This window comes from Trichechus manatus, unplaced genomic scaffold (genome assembly GCF_000243295.1).
Source record: "Trichechus manatus latirostris isolate Lorelei unplaced genomic scaffold, TriManLat1.0 scaffold00027, whole genome shotgun sequence".
NCBI classification, from domain to species: domain Eukaryota; kingdom Metazoa; phylum Chordata; class Mammalia; order Sirenia; family Trichechidae; genus Trichechus; species Trichechus manatus.
In genome coordinates, this window is record NW_004443963.1 from 21,907,451 (window position 1) to 21,926,219 (window position 18,769).

An 18,769-nucleotide genomic window follows, 5' to 3' on the forward strand; every position below is an offset into this window, starting at 1 on the left:
CACACACACACACACTGCATCACCTATCCCAGTGTATTATCATTAAATGTTCTTAATAAGAAGTAGTATTGGGCAACCACTGTCCCTTCCTGGGGAAAAAATTCACATATACACACCCACACATACACACATACCCTACACTCTACACTCACTGTCTGAGCTAAGGAGACTGGTACCTGGCTGGGAGGCAGGGCATAGATGTGATGACCCCAGCAAAGGGTCAGCATCGGTTTTCCCCTAGCCCTGAACTCAGTTTAAAAATAGAAAGGAGCCCAACCATAATGTCCCCCTCTCCTGTCCATCCCCTACCCATCCACAGCTTTCCCCACCCTACACCGAAGAATAGGAGTTGCGATGGGGAACAAAGGAGAGGAGATTGCCTCTGGTCAGAGAGGAGGTGGGTGTGGGTGTGGGTGTGGAGGTGTCCTGGCAAAGGGATTCAGTGGCTAATCTCAAGGCTCCAAAATCTCAGATCTTGAAAGAACTAGGGAAATCATCTAAATCTAATAGAAAAAAGGACATCAATTAAAATCAGGAAACTTTTGCCTAGATTTTCCCACTTTGTATGACCCTGAGCAAGTCGCTCTGAGCTCCAGTTTTTTGTCTGTAAAATGGGTAGATAATATATGCTTCACAGAATTCTCCCAAGGATCAAATGACATATCATTTGAAAGCACCTCGGGAACTATAAAGTGATGCATGAATGCAAACGATTACTATTTAGTCCAACCCTTTATTTGGTTAGTTCAGCAAATATTCACCAAGAATTCTCCAGAAACAAAGTCCCATAGGCCCACCCTTGTGCCTGGGATCCCTGATTTTCCATCCAGGCTCCAAATGGCACCTGAGCCATTTGTGGAAAAGCCTCGGTCTCCCCACCAACCCCACTCTGGACGTCCTGGGTTTCTCCCTGGCTCCTTATTCCACAGGGGCCAGGGAGGCAGTGGAAGCAGAAGCTGGGGAGTATGCAGAGCATGGGGCTCCAGAAACCAAGAACAATCAGACCCTCACCTCACCAAGCATTCCTCTCACTCCCCTAGCTTCCCACTGCCACGCAAGCAGCCCCAGTTCTGGCAGCTGGCTAGGCAGAGTGGCGGGGGTGGCTCCAGGGATAAAAATAGCCCCCCTGGTGATAGAGCTGGGGTACCATCCTGGGAGGTGGCAGGTCTCAGGTTGACATGGCAGTGCTGGGGGATCTCTAGGCACTGGAAAGAGGAGTTTGGGGTGAGGGCTGGGCCTTGGGGAGCTTGGGGGAGGGGCAGCTGCTAGCAATAGTGGGGGAAGCACAGAAACCAGGAGAGTGGAGGGGGATGAGGAGAAGGGCAGAAGGTACTAAGGGATCAGGAAGGGAAGAGAGGAGATGTGAGAGGTGCTAAGGAGGACTGAGAGCTTTGGTGGCGCAGTGGTTAAGAGCGTGGCTGCTAACCAAAAGGTCAGCAGTTCGAATCCACCAGCTGCTCCTTGGAAACCCTGTGGGGCAGCTCTGCTCTGTGCTATAGGGTCCCTGTAAGTCAGGATGACTCAATGGCAACAGGTTTTTGGTAAAGAGGAGGGTCTGGGAAAACATTGATGGAGAGGAGGAGGAGTCGGCTTGGCTTCTAAGCTGCCTGTGTCTAAAGGCAGCTCCCTCTCTCAGTATTACTATCTCTCCTGACTGGAAGCTGGAAGATGTTTCTAACAGGTGTTCCTACTCCAGCAACAACACAGCACAGCTCAGGTCAGATGAAGAAAGGGATAATCTAAGCAGCTTGAATTTTAGCCCAGATTAATAAGAACCTATGTGTCCCAGCTCCCAGCCCAGCACACAAAATAAGTCACCTCTCCCTCAGGCTTCAGCCCTCGAGAGAGGGAGGAAGGTGGTCAGAGGAAGGCAAATCAGAGAGGAGGCTCCAGTTTCCCTGTCCACCCCTCTCTTCTCCCTCCCTGTACTATTTAATTCTGCTCACTAACCACCCTCCACATGGACCACCTCACCGGCCCTCCAAACCACATCCCAACAGATGTTCCCAGCAGATGCCCTGTTTCCAGGGGAACTAACAGATGTTGAAGGCAGCCTAGGATGGGAAAGTGAGTTGGAAGCTTGGCAGGGGACTGACTGCAGGTGTGATAGGAGTAGCACTAGATTGTGGAATCTGGTTCTGGTCCCAGCCCTGCCCTCCACCTTACCTGCCAGCTCTGGGCATAAGTTTCCTTATCTGTAACACTTTAGGGTTCTCAGATTCAGTGCCAGAGTTGGAAGCACTAGGGAAGTAGGATGCCTAGGTCTCCGTTACCAGATTCCAGAGTTCATCCTTTCTGACTGGCTCACTGCTTTCCCCAACCCAGCTCTAACTTGATGCTTAAAGGAGGAGGGTGGCTTTCTTCTTTATCATAGGAAGGTCACATCCTAACCTCTATGAACTTTCCAGGAAGTTCTTCTGCATATCTGTCTTCAATCGATTTTGCTGCAACAAAAACAACAGCAGATTTTATTGGTATTTCAAAGAAGAGCAGAAAGGGAGCAAACAGGAGATAAAGAAGTCTTTGGGGTGAGCCTAGTGCAATTTGATTTATTATATTTCTTTCAGATTGGAATTTCTAAAGATGCTGCGTGGTGGAGAGGGGATCACTGTTTAGGGAGCTCGACAACACTGTTGGCATGTGTGCTCACTCAGCCCAGGCCCCAAGAAATTTCCAGACAAGGTGGGCATGAAGGAGAGAACTAGGGAGGGGTTGCTAAGCTAGATGCAAAAGCTGATAAACAGGGGAACAGGGAAGCCAAGGAATAGGAATGAAAGGAGAAGCTTACCTAGCCTGCAGGCCTTGCCTGCTAGAGAATCACTGAGCCCCCACACACATACAAGCCAAGCTCCATTCCCAACCTAAATGGTGCCAACACCAGCTGGCAGCCTAACCACCTCACTGCAGCCACCACAATAATTTGCAAATATGACTTCTCATTGCAGCTGCGCAATCAACTGACCTGGGAGCTTAGCTGTACCCAACAACACCACTTGAAGCACCCCCTTCCTAGCTCACCCTCAGGCATCCCTCTGGATATGCTCTGGCCCTTTTCCCACCAAGCCTGCTTCTCCATCAAAACCGCCATCCAGCTCCTTCAGTAGACTTCATCCAGGTCTGGGATGAGGAAGCAGAACCCTAACTTGATATTTTCTTCCTAGACAGGGATAAGCTTCTTGGTTGCAGCAGGAGCTGCAGGGAGGGAGCAGGAACAGGACTAGGGGATACCTGGGGCAGAGGGGCAAGAGCACTGGCACTAGACCTCCATGAGTTGAAAGGATAACAATTCAATTTTCTCCTTTTCCCTTCTTCATAACCCTTCCTTTTCCTCAATTCCCATCTTTGTCCCTTTCCCAGGATGCTCTCTGACCATTAAGTCTTCCTCCCTTAGGAGGGAATTTCATTAGCTCACAACTTCCAATCTCCCCAGTTGTCTCACCTCCACCCCACCTGATACCCTGCTTTTGTCCCTCTTTCTCTGCTACTGTCCTGAGGAGAGTTGGAAAATAGCTGCTCAACTTCCATACCTGAGAAAATTAGCCCCCCAAGAGTCAAATGCAATTACTTGGCTTCCTCCCCAGAGGAGCTGGGAAGATGAGGTCACAGAGAAGGCAAAAGAAAGGTCTTGCAGAAGAAAAGAGCTGAGGCTGGACTCCTAAGAAGGCCTTAAAGGGTGCCTGCAGCAAACTGATCCTGCCCATCACCACAGCAACACTTGGGTGAGGAGAGGCTGCCTCAGAGATTTTCTGACTCCCAGCCAAGATGAGGGCGGAGTAGGAGAACGGAAGGTGAGAGTGAGAGCCTAAGTCAAAAGGGAGGGACAGAGAGAGAAAGCGGGACAAGAAAGAAGAGCAAAACAGAGCCTAGCAGAGAAAGATGAGGTCAAAGGAGGGAAGGGGAAGAGAAGAAGACACAGAAGGAATCAGAGAAGGGGAAAGGAGACAGAGCAGAGGAGTTGGAGACAAATCCTCAAGAATTCCTTTAAAGACTCAAAAGAAAGAAGGATCAATTTCAAGGTTCCCTGCTCTTCCATCCCAGTCTGAGAGATTGGGAGAACAGAACAGGGAAACTGGGGAGACAACTACTCACTTCTTTGACTTCAGGAACTTGCTGGGCAGGGGGCAGGTGGAGAAAAGACCAGAGATGTCCAGGCTTCTCTCCTACTGAGTCCCTCACCTGTCTTTCCTGTCCTATAGCATCCCCAACCTCCTACACCTTCCTCCTGGCCAAAGTGAAAAAGACAACCTCAAATGTGGAGTCTCCTCTCTCAGTCTTTTTCCAGCCTGCCTCCTGGGGCTCCTGGACAAGCAGAATGACATTCCGGTTCTAATGGACTTTAGAGATTCTCTAAAATAGGATGTGGCATACCTGATAATACTCCCAGGCCTAGGGAATTAGGATAAATGCCAAAGGAAAATTCCTCCAATACTTACAGAACCCACATGACACCCCTCAGGCTTCCAACACCCACCATGTCTCAGAACTGCAATTGCTCCATCCACTTCTAGTCTGATGACTAGGGAAAAAGATGATGAGGAGTAAGTCACTCTCCTTTCTTTTTGCCTCAGTGGCCCATACTCTTTGTAGGAAAGCCCTCCTCCAGCCTCACCCAGCCTTCTATTCTCTAAGCTCAGACACCTCCCCTCACCCCCTCCAGACAACCATTCATCAACAAGACTCTTCCAAATCAAGTCCCACACACCAGGACTCAAACCTGTTAGATGATTCATATTCCTCCCTCTTGAATCTTGATCTCTCTCCCCGATCCCAGCCAGTGGTCCCCACTCATTCCCATTCCCCTGCTTCTGCACACAGCAAGATTTCCCATGTTGAAAGATCTTTCAGATGAATAATACCAAATGCAGAACAGATTTAGAGAGATAAATTGACTTCAAGTTCACGCAGCTAGTAATTGGCATAGTGGGAAAGTGAACTCAAACTCAAGTCTCCCAACTTCAATACCTACGCTCTTCCACTACCACCACACTGCGTCCCTATTCCCTCCAGCCACCTTTATGACTAGAAGTTTGTGAAATTCTTTCTTTGATCTCACTTTGATTTCCCCTACCCCTGCATCTCCCCTTTACCTTGCTGCACGAATTATCCACTATCTTGACACAGTGGCTGCGACAATGGACTCAAGCATAACAACGATCATGAGGATGGTGCAGGACCAGGCAGTGTTTCGTTCTGTTGTACATGGGGTCGCTATGAGTTGGAATCGACTCGATGGCACCTAACAACAACAACAACAACAACATCCAGAGATACCACCCAATCCTGGTTCAAGACAGAGCTGATGGAGGAAAGAGAGAGAGAGAAGGCATCTGATTGGGGTGGGTAGGGAATTAAAAACCAGGGAGGAGAAATTGCACCTGCCATGGTTAGAAATAAAGGAGGAGAGGCTAGTCCAGGGAGGAAGGCATTAAAAATCATCCCGCCAAGGCCAGATGAAACGATGCTCCTTTTTCTCCAGAGGTCCAGGGAGCCACAGTTTATCCTGCAATCTTCACAGCAGCTCCACAGCTATATGCAGAGGAGGAGGATGGCAGTACGCTTTTCAAAACTGGTAAGAACCACAGAAGCTCACTCCATGGAGCATATACAAAATGAGGACAAAAGCAGGATGAATCAATGAGGCACCCAGTGCAGCCCCTCAGCTTTCTCCTCTTGCCCACTGAACTCCCCAGGATTATCAAAAAAATTGAGTGAGTGTGCCACAAACAAGATCACACATATGTATTATCTCATTACCTACACACACACATACACACATACATCATTTCACTCACACAGAAGGACAATTTCAGGTATTCAGGTAAGTGCATACCTTCCCAACACATATATTATCACACATGTCATATATAAACAAAGAGACATAATCACAGATGATGGACACAAAATGTCCCCGGCATGCACATCAACCCCTCACACATATGTATACATGGCAGGCATGCACGATTTTATCCTGCCATGTCTCGTTCACACAATCCAAATAACATGTTTCTGTATCCTCTCTGAAATGCCTTCAGTTCCAGGCTCTGTCCTGAGGTCTCCAAACTTCACACCTCTTTGCATCACTGCCTCAAAAACAACATCATCATCTCCCTTTCTTCCATCCCCATTCCTTACTCCCTCCATCTGCATGCAGATATATATGCACTACAGGATCAGAGAGAGAACTGGGCTCCATAACATAAGCATGTATATTGACTACTTCATTTGTTCTTTCCTTTAATTAACAGCATTTATTGAGTGTCTATTATGTTCCAGGTACCACACTAGACTCTGGTGAAACAAAGGATGAGCAAAACAAAAATCCAACTGAGTCCTTGCTTCAGCTCAGCTACAATGACCTTGAACCACAGCTCAGGACATTGAGCCTGGACCTTGGGGTAACTGGGCGTGTATCATGTGGGGGAAGGATAAGGGAAAGGATAAGGGATACCGTATCTACAATATCCCCAAAGAAAAATTAAGTCCTGTCTGTAAAATGTAGCGTTTCATGAGAAAATGGAGCAGAGAGAATAGAGAACTAATATCTATGCTTTTTCTGTGTGTGTAACCCCCCATAAGGAAAAGATCAGGCAGAAACTCAGGGTGGTAGAATTTCACTACTTAGATGAGTGTAGCAAAATGAGGAACAGAGTGCCTCCCCAACTCTTCACAAAACCATTTGATGGAGTTGAACCAGATTATAAGCTCCTATGAAGCAAGGACCATATCCATTTTGTTCACCACTGTATCACCAGCATCTAACACACCCCCTGGCCCAGGAGGTACTCAGTAACTGCTTGCTGAATGAATGAACGTGCTAAAGATGACAAACCAATCTCTGTCCATGTTTTTTCTTGATTCACAAAAGACATAGAAAGTCCCTTCTACCTCTGCTGGCCCTCCCCACACTTTGTAAGGCCTGATCCCAGAGAAGAGTGGGCAGGCAAGTCAAATCCTTCATCTTAGGGCTAGAGATGCTGAAAATCATCCTGGCCAACCCATCATCTCCAGACTGCCTCTCCCAACCTCTCTCATGCCTAAATTCATAAGTCCGCTTAGTTAAAATTTTCTTCCTACGTAGAGATGAAATCCCAAAGTAGAGACTCTCTCCAGCTCATACTTTCTCTTCCCTGCTCCAGATTCTGAATTTATCCTGACAGGGTTCTAGTGTGGGAAACAGAATTCCTGGATGCCCTTCCCAACAAGAAATTGCCCTGCACAACTATATTAGTGTGGGTTTTCCAGAGGTAAAAACACCAGGCCCAGCCTCCCTGAAGAGAATATAGATGTCCTAGATTAAAAACTAAAAGGGTAGAGGGTGAAAATAGGATGTGTTGAGTAAGGAAATCAAGATATATATATATATAAAGATATATCTGTATATAAAGATATAGATATATATAAAGATAGATATATATATATATATAATCCATCTGTCCTCATTTCCATTCAGTGCCCAATCCTGAGATAATCCTGTCCACCCTCCTATTTCCAGACTAAACAACCCCTTCCCAGGCCGATTTGGGGACAGGTAGTCATGGCAGGAGGTTCTATTTTCATTTTAAAGAAGAAACACCTTTTTGTTCCCCTCTTCAGAAACCACCCAGCCCTAAGAGTTGGAGAGTTTCTCCCTCCTATCCAGCAAAAGTCCTAAATTCTTTTATTTCCCTTTATCTGATTGTCAAAACCTCCCCAACATTCAAACAGGGCCATCGACTTGGGATCTACCTTGATATCAAGATTTTTCACTGCTTTGAGAAAGAGGGCTTGGGAATCTCTTTCCGGTGATGAAGAATCAGGAGATGGTACTTTTCCTGATAAGTTATTACATGTACCTAGCATTCTTAAGGACCAGATTACTAGAGTGAGTGAAGACCAGAATAATCGAATAAATAACATTAGTGATCCTTGTCTACCTTAATCTCATGTAAGGACATCTCAGCTAACACACTCTGTAGGGACAGCTGCCTCTACTGCCTTCTCTCTCCAGGTTTCAATGCCTCCTTCTGGGAATCTTCTTCTCTCACCACTGAGCACTTCTCACTCCAAAGGAAGAAATAGCAATTTGTTTTCAGGAAAGACTTCTGGTAAGCAAGGTGTGGGAAACAGTGACACTGGTAAAACCCAGTTTAGAGTCTGGCTACCTGGGATGGAAACAAGGGAAGTAAATGATGACCCATTAGTGCTATGGGGAAGCCATCCTGAGACACCTTAATTTCTAGACTCTGAGGTCCCTTCTTTGGCTTTCAACCACTTCCTTACCTGCCGATCTCTCTAGCTTAGTTACTATTAACAGAGCATCATTTTCCATCAAGAATCACCCAGTGCTCCTCCCAACAAAAATCAGTTCAATCCGGTTTTCCATTTCTTCAGCCCAGAACTCAAGGCTGCGCTTCATAGAGCCCACTAAATTACATTGGCTAGAAGCAGTAAGTGAGGGAGACTGAGACGCACACTTGGATGCCAAGCCTTGTTGCCCACTATGCCTCAGTTCTCCCCAAGGCCTCTCTAAGCAGCTAGTGTATAAATCAGACCCACCTGCCTAATATAAAGGCATCAGCTTATTGCCACAGGTGAAGTATTTAAAAAACAACACAATCAGAAGCATCTATCCATCTCCTCCTCCACCAGAATCCAGAAATGGAAAGCTTCAGTGCTAACTATTGAGGATACTGGGGAGGGGATGGATTTAGGGCTAAGTTTACTGTATTTTCTCACTTAACATCCATACTCTCCCATCCATTGCTTCCTTCCTGGGGCCGTGGGGAGTCATCTCAGGGAGAGGGGCACCTTCCCTTGCTTTCTGATTAAGAATCAACAGACTGTGGAAATTACCCAATGGTAGCAGACTAAGAGGTAAACACACTAGATAGCTTAGTCTTTGACCCAATCTTCTCCTTCTCTAAGGAGGAGAAAGAAAAGTTCTTCCCAAGCCCCCGGACTGGAATATGGGACACCTGGGTCCTTCCTTTCCCCATTTATTCCTCCCCACATGCCCTGGTTCTGCAACATTAAGAAAAGATGCCTAAATATGCTTGGAGATCCGGGGAGGCTCTATAGATACAAAAAGGCTTTGATCAAGCCAGTTATCTTGCCCCATCAATCAATCTTTCTTCACCTGCATCCCCAGTTCCAGCTCCCAGGTGGGGGCTCCACCCCCAGCTCCTAAGTGGTCCCACATTATTAATATGCAGAGTGAGTCTCCAGGCCTCCGGAGAGATGAACGCCCTCAGGTATGGGCCCCCACCCCCACCTCCTGTCGAACGCAGGAGCTAGAAACTACCAATCCCAACCGAGATGCATATTACCCACAGGTTGGCACAAGTAGCCCCATGCACTAGATCTGCAGCTGTGTGCAATCACTCTCCATGCACCTGTGACCCACGGACACTCATGCTATACACATGTGACGTGTCTCACATCTGCACAAGCTGCACACATGGATACGTGTGAGTCAGCCTGGCACCTCCTGAATGCTGCTGGTCTGCAGCCCTGCCACACTGCATATACTGTGCCGCCTCTCCGCTGCGTGTGTCACCCGGGGGTCCACAGGCACACCGCGAGCTTTGAAACTCCTAAGCCCCTTCCAAGCAGCCGGTTTGCTCCGCACATGTGGCCTGGCTATGCGTGTTAGAGCCGTGTTTCCTCGCACTTGCCAACATGTGTGCCTGAGAGAATCCACCAGCCCGCTCCGGCTACCCTTCCTCCAATTGCTCCCGAAGGTCCCTTCCCCCCACCCCCGGGTCGGGGACTCACAGAGACCGAAGCTTAATCCACATCTTCTTGCTGGGGGCTGACTTCAGCTCCAGGGGTGACGGGCAATCCGACTCCAGCATCTCGGGAGGGCTGCAGGGGGACAGCTCCATGCTCTGCCTCTGTCTGCGGAACAGACGGAGGAGACAGGACCACGACTCAGCCTCGGCCCCTAGCTGGAGACCTTCACCCCACTCCCGGCCCCCTTCCCACCTGCAGCTGGCGTGGACCAGCCAGGCTGGTGTCTCTAGGCTCGGCCCAAGCTGGCGGAGCTGCAGTTCTGCGGCTCCTCCTCTCCCGCTGCCCAGTCGAGCTCTGGGCTCCTAGTCCGAGCTCTCCGCGCCGCCGCTGCCGCTGCCGCCGCCACCGCCGCCGCGCGCTGCCAGAGCCGCCTCCTCTCCTCTCTCCTCCTCCCCCGGCCAGGTTCCCCACCCCCCGCTCCCCCTCCCTTCTCCTCTGCCTGCCCGCCAGTCTCTCACTCCTCGCAGCCTCTCCTTCCTCTCCCAAAGGAACGTTTGGAAGCTGGCGGGACGCACAGACAGGAGAGCCTAAGAGCGAGCTCACGCACACAGGCGCCGGGTACGAGTGGCCGCGCGTACCCCGCGCGGGGGTATGTGAGCGCGTGTTTACCGAGTGCAGGGCGAGGAGGCACGCAGGACTTCGGGGTGGGTGGTTGTGTAGGTTCACTTGGTGTGCGTTTCGAGTTTCTGCGTATGTGTGTGCGGTATCATATATCCACGTGTAGCCTGGCTGCATGTGTGTGCCGTGTGTGAGGGAGGGGTACGGATGAGCCCAGAGCTCTCCCTGGGGAGCCCGGGCACTCTGGCTGAGTGAACCCTGCCTCAGACCAGGTCCTCACACCTGAGCTCCTGTCTTTGAAGGGAAAAGTTCATGGTCTGCTTTGAGCTATGATGGCATCCCACATCTCTCCTCTGCTCGCCTAGCCTGATCTTCCTGACCCTGTCTCCATTGCCCAGCCTGCTTCACGGTGCCTCTAACTACACCTCTGTCCGGTGGGAATTTCTCCCAAGTTCAAAGCTCTCCAGATCAGACAGCACCATACCGTCCTTGACTACATACGACTCTATACAGCCAGGAAATCATTCCTGATACTCATCTCAATCTCTCCTGCACCGTTCCAGCTCATTTCCTCTTATCCATCTTCAGTGAAAGAAATCTAAAAGCTAAAAGCCCAACACAAAACAGCCTAGCTGTTTAATAAACATTTGTAGAACAAATGAACTGGAATTTGAACTCAAGAGCTTGTAACAGGGCAAAGCCTTTTCCATCCAACTGAGTCCTACCTGAGACTCTTGCAGAAACCACCTCTCTTCCTTAGGATTGTTCTCCTCCCTCATGGCCACTTACTTTGGCATTGAGGAAAATCCTATGTAAAAGAAGGTGGGGGTATAGCATTCACTAACTGCTGGATCCAAAACAGGCCACTAATACAGAATCCCTGGATGTAAATTTTAATTTCGAGAACTCTAGAAGCTGGAAGGCAGGGTGATTAGAAGAAGGTATTTACTCTCTTCTATATATCTGGTAGAGGCCCCCCTCCCCTGGCAATGGAGGAGAAAAGAAGTGAAGTGGTAGCATGAGGAAAAAGAAGGCTTATCACAGCTCAGACTCCCAACATAAAAGAATTGCCAAGTTAGGTCAGGCTTTCAAATCTAGCAGGACAAAAGTATCAGCTGAACCAGCTCCCAGGAAGTACACAAGGAGATGGCAGAGTCAGAGACGGAGAAAAAAGTGGAAGGAATACTGGGACTTCCCTTCTCTGTCCATCTAAGTTCAGCACACATTCCACTTCCCCTTCCTTGCCAGAGAAAAAGTGCCAGCCAAGATACAGCTGCATTGGAGACCCCAGTCACACTCCTACACAATCCAATTCTCAAAATTTGGAAGCAATCTCATTCTTATCAACTGAAAAAGGAACGGACTACAAAAGATTTGCAAATCAGTATTAAAACTAAAGAGTTTAATTAGGAAGTTAGGGTCAGAGCTAAAGTGCTTCCTGATTTAAGCAGGTATTTAAACTAGAAGAGGTGAGAAAGCAGCAGATGTACTTCCAGAGGGATCTCTCAGTATTTCTTGTCAATACAGTGGCATACCACCACCCCTGCCCTTCCATGCTCCCAACTCCTAACTCATTTTAAGAGACGGGAAATTTAGAACTAAAAAAAAAAAAAAAAAGTTATTCCTGAAAGAGATTTTAGAGACCATCTAGTCTAGTCTCCTTTGACAAGTCTCCCAACATTTTCCAGTGCCTTTTCCACTATGTGGCTCTCTTTCTCTTTCTTTAGTCACTAGTCCTGGCATTTAACCTCAACCTTATTCCTCTTGTTGCAATTCAATCCCATTTCTCCCTTACCCCACTTCGAAAGTGGTTAAGGACAAGGTATAACTGTTCCATTCATAGGCTCAAAAGACTACCATTCTTTTCTCCCTGTCTCTTCCTCTTGTTCCCCACCCCCAACTTTTCCTGCATCCTTCTACCCAACCTCAGTCCTCTCTCTCCTTTTCAGCTTCTGAGCTGCCCCCTGCCTCCTGGAGACCCTGCCTCCTCACTCCCCTACCCCCATAATCCCTTTCAACAAGTTTTGAGTTTGACAGAGACCAAAATGATGCTTTGGCAGCAGGTGACGGATGGATGTGATCTACCTCCTACGGGAATGCTATTTAAAGGGACGGCCTCACAATCCTCTCTTTCCAAAATGACAAGAGAAAAGTCTGCTCCTCAATCTCTCCAGAGCTGCAAACTCAGCTCAAGTTCACTTCTGACTTCCTCAACCTGCAACCTGGCCTGCTGCTCCTGCTTTCTATTCAGGTGGGTGGGAGAGTACTTGACAACTCATTGAGGTGTGGGGGCTGAGGAGGGATTCATCTTCATCTCCTTTGATGACAGGTTAAGAGAAGCCGGAGGCCCGGTGGGGAGGAGGACTGGAAGAACACTCTTCCCCCAACCATGTGAGTGCATTTCAACCATGTGCCAACTTCCTCTCAAAGTCAAACTTTGTTGGAGAAGAACTGACATAAGCATGAGGACATAAGATTAAAGAAGCCTCGTCACTAGCAGAGGCCACCTAGGTGGTGCAAACGGTTAAGCACTCAGCTACTAACTGAAAGGTTGGCAGTTCAAGTCCACCCACAGGCACCTTGGAAGAAAGGCCTGGTGATCTTCCAGAAGGTCACTGCCATTGAAAACTCTATGGAGCACAGTTCTACTCCTCTAACACATGGGGTCTCCATGAGTCAGAATAGACTCAACAGCAACTGGTTTGGTTTGGTCTCTAGCTAGGACCTTCCTCCCTCCCCACTCCAACATCTTCACAGGTCCACCTGAACCCCAATCAAATCCCAAACCTGAATGAGCTTTCCTGTTAAGTTGCTAAACTAGGGCCTAAATACTGTACTCTTAACTCCCAGTGCCCTTGAACTGGCTGTAACTGATCTCTTCTAATAATGTGGTTGTGACGGTTAAGGTTGTGTGTCAGCTTGGCCGGGCCATGATTCTCCGTGGTTTGGCAGTCATATGATGTTGTGATCACCTCCATGATGGGATCTGCTGTGAGTAGCCAATCAGCTGAAAAGGAGTTTCCTTGGGCGTGTGGCCTGCATCTAATATAAGTGGACATTCTGGCAAGGCTCATGGGCTTTTTGCTCATGCTGGATCCTGCAGCTGGCTCCTGTTCATCTGACCTCCAGTTCTTGGGACTTGAGCTGGCAGCTTACCTGGGTCTTGTCTGCCAGTCTTGGGATTCATCCATCTTCACAGCCTGCAAGCAAAAGCCCTGCTCTCTGACCTGCTGATCTTGGGTTCGCCGGGTTCACCAGCCTCTGCGACTACGTGAATCAGGAGAAGTCTCTATCCTGACCCATGGACTTGGGACGTTCCAGCCTCTACAACCTCATGAGCCATTTCATTATATATATACATTTCATATATATATATACACACACACATGTATATGTATAGATATATACATATACACTTTACTGGTTTTGCTTCTCTTGAGAACCCAGCCAAAGACAGTGGTATAAATAATGGAAGTTCAATGATAAAGGTTCTAGTCTTGATTCTGTGAGCCTGAATAAGTCATTTCATTTCACTTCTCTGTCCCTATTCTATAAAATAAGGGATTAGACTAAATCTCAAAGCTTTCTTCTTGCTCTGACATTTTACAATTCTGGGATTTTAATAATCCCCAAAGAAGGGAAGGTTGAGCTCTAGGGGCAAAAAGGGAAATATTAAATGACCAGTTAGTTCAACAGATAGGCTATTGAGCCACTACTGGTTTTCAGCCTCCCTACAGCAAATGAATTTGGATCAGCCCCTCCCCCAGATCTGGCCATTAACCCTGGGTCATGGGGCTCAAACCACAGTTGCTCCCTTCCTTCCAAGCAAAGTGCTAGAGGACAGGATCCCCTTGTCCAGGCCCCATACTGCACTTCGAGGTTGCCCTCGCCTGCCCACTGAACTGGACACCATCGTCAGGTAGGTAGTGTTTCTCCTGGCCAAAGGAAAGAGAGCTCCTCTGCAAGCATCTCGCCCCAGGACTGGTGGGAGGGATAATTCCATCTCGTTGCTGCAAACAAGTTAATGGAGATTTTAATGAAAACACTGTGCTAATGAAAATGCTGAGACTAGAACTTACTCTCTGCCTGCAAGACAGAACAATCAAGGTCAGAATTTCTCCCTGATAGTCATTCCTCGATTGTTTTTGGGCCTGAGTAAAGCTAGGTGAGGATCTGAGAGCAGAAAGCAGTTCATAGTTGATTGTGTCCCAGGTTATAAGAGGTCTTTGACCCTCCTAGTCATGGAAGTAAATTGCTTGAAATACTGATGGGTCCTGTTACCTCATCTGTCCTTTCACCTCCAGTTAGATGTTCATCTTTTGTTTCAGGTGGTAAAGGCCATCATGTCCTCACCTTCTCCTATTTGTTCATTCTAGCAAGATCTCAGAATTCTAACAACTAAGTTTTCCCAGATGGAGAGGAAATACATTCAGGTAGAAATGGTCTAGGACTGAACATCAGACTTGGGTCCCAGTTGCAGTTCTACTGCTAAATATGTGAACTTCATTAAATCATTTAACATCCCTGAATCTGTTTCCTGATCTGATAATAGAAAAGCCTGCCCTTGCCGAATTATTACGAGAGTGCAAAAGCGCTTTGAAAAAGTATAGGTGGGAAAGAAATACATGTGTCATTATATGTTTATAAAAAGATATTGTATCAAATGACAAAATTTTAGAAATGGAGAACAGATCAGTGTTGCCGGTTGTTAGGAATGGGGAGTGGGATGGTGCATGAAGGAGGCGGATATGGTTATAAAAGAGTAACATGAAAGATCCTTGTGGTGATGGCGTTGTTCTGGATCTTGACTATGGTGGCAGATACACAAACCTATACAAACAATAAAGTTGTGTAGAACTAAATACACACAGTGAAACAAGTAAAAGAAAAACTGGGCAAATCTGAATAAGATCAATGGATTGTATCAATGTAAATATCCTGGCTGTGATTTTTGCAAGGTGTTACCAATGGAGGAAACTGGTAAAGGGTACATGGGATTTCCCTGTATTGTTCCTTCCAAGTGCATGGGAATCAGTTATTCCAATAAAAATTTCAATTAAAAAAAAAAAAGATAAAATATATTATGTTTACTCTATCCTCCTGCAGCAACTTGTCTTGCCGTTCTCGGGAGATTCCTCTTAAGCACTTGATGCAGAAGGAAATGGATCTCTATCCCTTCAAGCTGAAGAACCCAGCAGAGACAGAAGGGTCGAAGGGTAGTTGTTCAGATACTTCCAAATCTTCTCCTCCTCACCAGCTACCACAGTCTCAGTAGGCTTGACCCTAAGGAGCCCTGGTGGTGCAATGGTTAAGCACTCAGCTGCTAACCAAAAGGTCCCAACAGCTGCTCCGTGGGAGAAAAGACCTGGCAATCTGCTCCCATAAAGATTTCAGCCTAGGCAGCTCCTGTCCAGAAGCGAGATGAGAAGACAGAAAAGGACAGGAGCTGGTTGAATGGACACGGGAAATCCAGGGTAAAAAGGAGAAGTGCGCTGTCACATTACTGAGAGAGCAACTAGGGTCACATAACAGTGTGTGTATAAACTTTTATATGAGAAACTAACTTGAGCTGTAAACTTTCACTTAAAGCACAATAAAAAATAAAAAAAAGATTTCAGCCTAGGAAACCCTATGGGACAGTTCTACTAAATCAGAATCTACTCCACAGCACACAACAACAACAGATTAGACCCTGAATCACTCCTTAGAAAGTAATACCCTTCCCATAGCAAGGAAGGACAATTAGCTAATGCATGAAGCAGGATCCTCTGTTCTATCTATCCTAAAGAGCAGACAATTGTTGCTAAGAAAAAATTTGTGAGTTGACTATGAGTGCCAAGTTAAAGTATTGACTAAGCCTGGGTCTCTAATGAGATACAAGAGAAATAAAGATCAAACACACCTACAAAATTCAAAAACAGCTATCAAATAGATTTAATGAAGGCCAGATGGTTTTGCTGAAAACCAATAATCGCTTCCTTTTCAGCACAGAAGCATGAACATGACCCTAATTAAGCAACTAGTTAATTATATTTGCCCATTTCAGCCACTCTAGGCCTTTGACATTACGATCTGTTGCTCCAGTTCTCCCTAGTAGTGGGTACACAGAAGTGATGGATGGGGGCCGCTGTTTCCTGCCATGGAGTTAACCAAACCTAGTTTAGTGCTATCTTGAACGCCCCGGGCTTTGCGACACTTGAAATTCTAATTAGTGCAGAAAAGGGCTAAGTTGAAACAGCTTGTACTCCCTCAAGGATACCCAATCTCAGGGCCCTACTATCTAATGAGGTCTGTGAAATTTAAGATCTAGAAGAGAAATCCCTGCCTGGAGCAACAGCTGTACCCAGCCTGGCAAGGTGTTCTGGGGTTAAACGAGTCCCTCCTGGTAGGAGGAAAACAAACCCACTGCCATCAAGTCGAATATGACTCATAGTGACCCTGCAGGACAGAGTAGAACTGCCCCATAGGGTTTCCAAGGCTGTCACCTTTACGGAAGCAGACTGCCACATCTTTCTCCAGTGTAGCAGCTGGTGGGTTCAAACCACTGACCTTTCAGTTAGCAGCCAAATGCTTAACCACTACACCACCAGGGCTCCTTGGTAGGAGGGAAAGTACCCCGAAATGGTATGGGAAGGGAAACCCACATGACTCTGGGCCAATGAGTTGTCCTATAACCTAGAACTGATCTAGACTGACCCTTTGCTCTGGGTTGTGGAGATATCCAAGAAAAAGCCTGCAGGGCTAAAGTTAAACAGTTGAGAGAACTTGCTCATTACCCACAATGTGCAGTAGAACAGGTGCAGGGAGTTGGGGGCAGTGAAAATCTCTAAAAAGCACTTCCTCATTGCCCTGGTAGGAAAGGCAATTGAGCTAGAGGCAGAGGAAGAGACTCAGTGACTCCTAAAAGAGCCCCCATGAAGGAAAAGGGGAGTTTCTTTGCTACTACTCTGCAGTGGAAGCAGGCTGAATGTTTGCTGAATGCATTTGGAAAAGGAAGAGAGGAAATAATCGTCCTAATGAATGTGCAGGAGACAATAGCAGCTCCAGTGGGAGGATTATAAGCTCATTATGGTTTAATATGATGATTGATCATCTCTGCCCCTCCAGCATCACCTTAGAATAGTGATGAAGGTCGGAGAGACCCATGCCAGTCAAATTTCAAGCTCTAGTCACCAGCAGATAGAAAACATACTTGTAGACCACTTATTTTTCATGGTAAAAATTCATATATGTGGCCCCAGCACCCTCATTTTTTCCCGTAAACTTCCCCCCCAGGCTGCCCCACTTCTCTATGATTTCTCGGCCCTGGATTGTTTCTGTTTGCCTGTTCATCAGCTCTGGCTCCTGAGCCTCCCCTACTGACCCTTGAGAAAATGGCCACAGCTCCCACTATGGCATGGGTTTCGGTAGGCCCAAAGAGCCTTCAGTGTGTACTGGCAGGCACCCGGTTCAGGTGGAAGGTGCGGGAAACCTCCCGATAGGCATTTCGAAGCAGGACATAAGGGAAACAGGACTCCAGCATGTCCAGGGTCAGGAAGGATGACTCCTCCACCACCTGGAAGAGACAGGGCCAAGAGATGAGAACGTCAGGTAGGGCACACCTCCGCAACACCCTGTTCCTCCTTAGCTCCCTTGGTCCTCTGAGGCCCTTAGAGTTACAAGTGAACAGGGTTCCAAAGTACACTCCCCGCTTCTTCTCTCACTTAGTTTGGATTTACAAAGGCAGGGTGGCCTCTCCAGCTCCATTATAATGGCCACTGTCACCCTCCTTGGAGCCCTGGTGGTGCAGTGGTTAAGAGCTCGGCTGCTAACCAAAAGGCCAGCAGTTTGAATCCACCAGCTGCTCCTTGGAAACCCTATGGGACAGTTCTACTCTGTCCTACAGGGTCACCTTGAGTTGGAATCGTCTCAAGGGCAACGGCTTTGGTTTTTGATTTTGTTCCCCCTCCTCAGGACTATGTGAAGGGCTCAGAAACAGGTGGCAGGAAAGAATCGCTTCCCTAGTGCCAGAAAAAGTCCCATTCTCTCCCATCTGGATGCTAAATCATCTGTAGGTGGGCAGCACGAATGCAGGTAAGGATGGATAAAAGTGCTAATTACAGTGTTTTGCAGAGAGGGAAACAATCACCATTATAGGCCAAGGAAGAGGGGCCTGTGATCCACCCAAGTCCTCTTGTGCTGGGCCTCAGTCCCCTCCCTCCCTCTGTCAGTACAGTGCTTGGGGAAGAGTAAGGATGCTGCAAAAAGGAGCAGGCATGATTAATTTGTTTAATTAGGAGCCTGAGTGCTGTGGTAGTCCCAGCAGCCCCCACAGCCAAGCAGAAAGATAGATCACTATGCCTGGATAAGACTGCAGGTGGGGTGGTGGGAGGAAGGGGCAGGTTTGAGAAGAGCAGCACAATTTAGTGTTGGACTGGAGGGTCCCCATCCCTGAGGAAGG

At 47.5% G+C, this 18,769-nt stretch overlaps 2 protein-coding genes across 3 annotated transcripts in view; both read right to left on the minus strand.

Moving 5' to 3' along the window:
• Positions 1–12,899, minus strand: part of PDE1B (phosphodiesterase 1B) — a 31,071-nt gene extending 18,172 nt beyond the window's left edge. The window contains exons 1-2 of the mRNA XM_004373929.2: positions 9,964–12,899; positions 9,754–9,876 (exon numbers count right to left, since the gene is read on the minus strand). Of these exons, the coding sequence (XP_004373986.1) occupies positions 9,754–9,863 (110 nt within the window). The 5' untranslated portion in view covers positions 9,864–9,876; positions 9,964–12,899. The remainder of the gene's footprint in view (positions 1–9,753; positions 9,877–9,963) is intronic.
• A 2,208-nt stretch (positions 12,900–15,107) lies between these two features.
• The window catches only part of NCKAP1L (NCK associated protein 1 like), a 45,894-nt gene continuing 42,232 nt past the window's right edge, over positions 15,108–18,769 (minus strand). For both annotated transcript variants that reach the window (XM_023729088.1, XM_023729087.1), the window contains one exon: positions 15,108–17,884. In XM_023729088.1, coding sequence (XP_023584856.1) covers positions 17,753–17,884 — 132 coding nt within the window. In that variant the 3' untranslated portion in view covers positions 15,108–17,752. The remainder of the gene's footprint in view (positions 17,885–18,769) is intronic.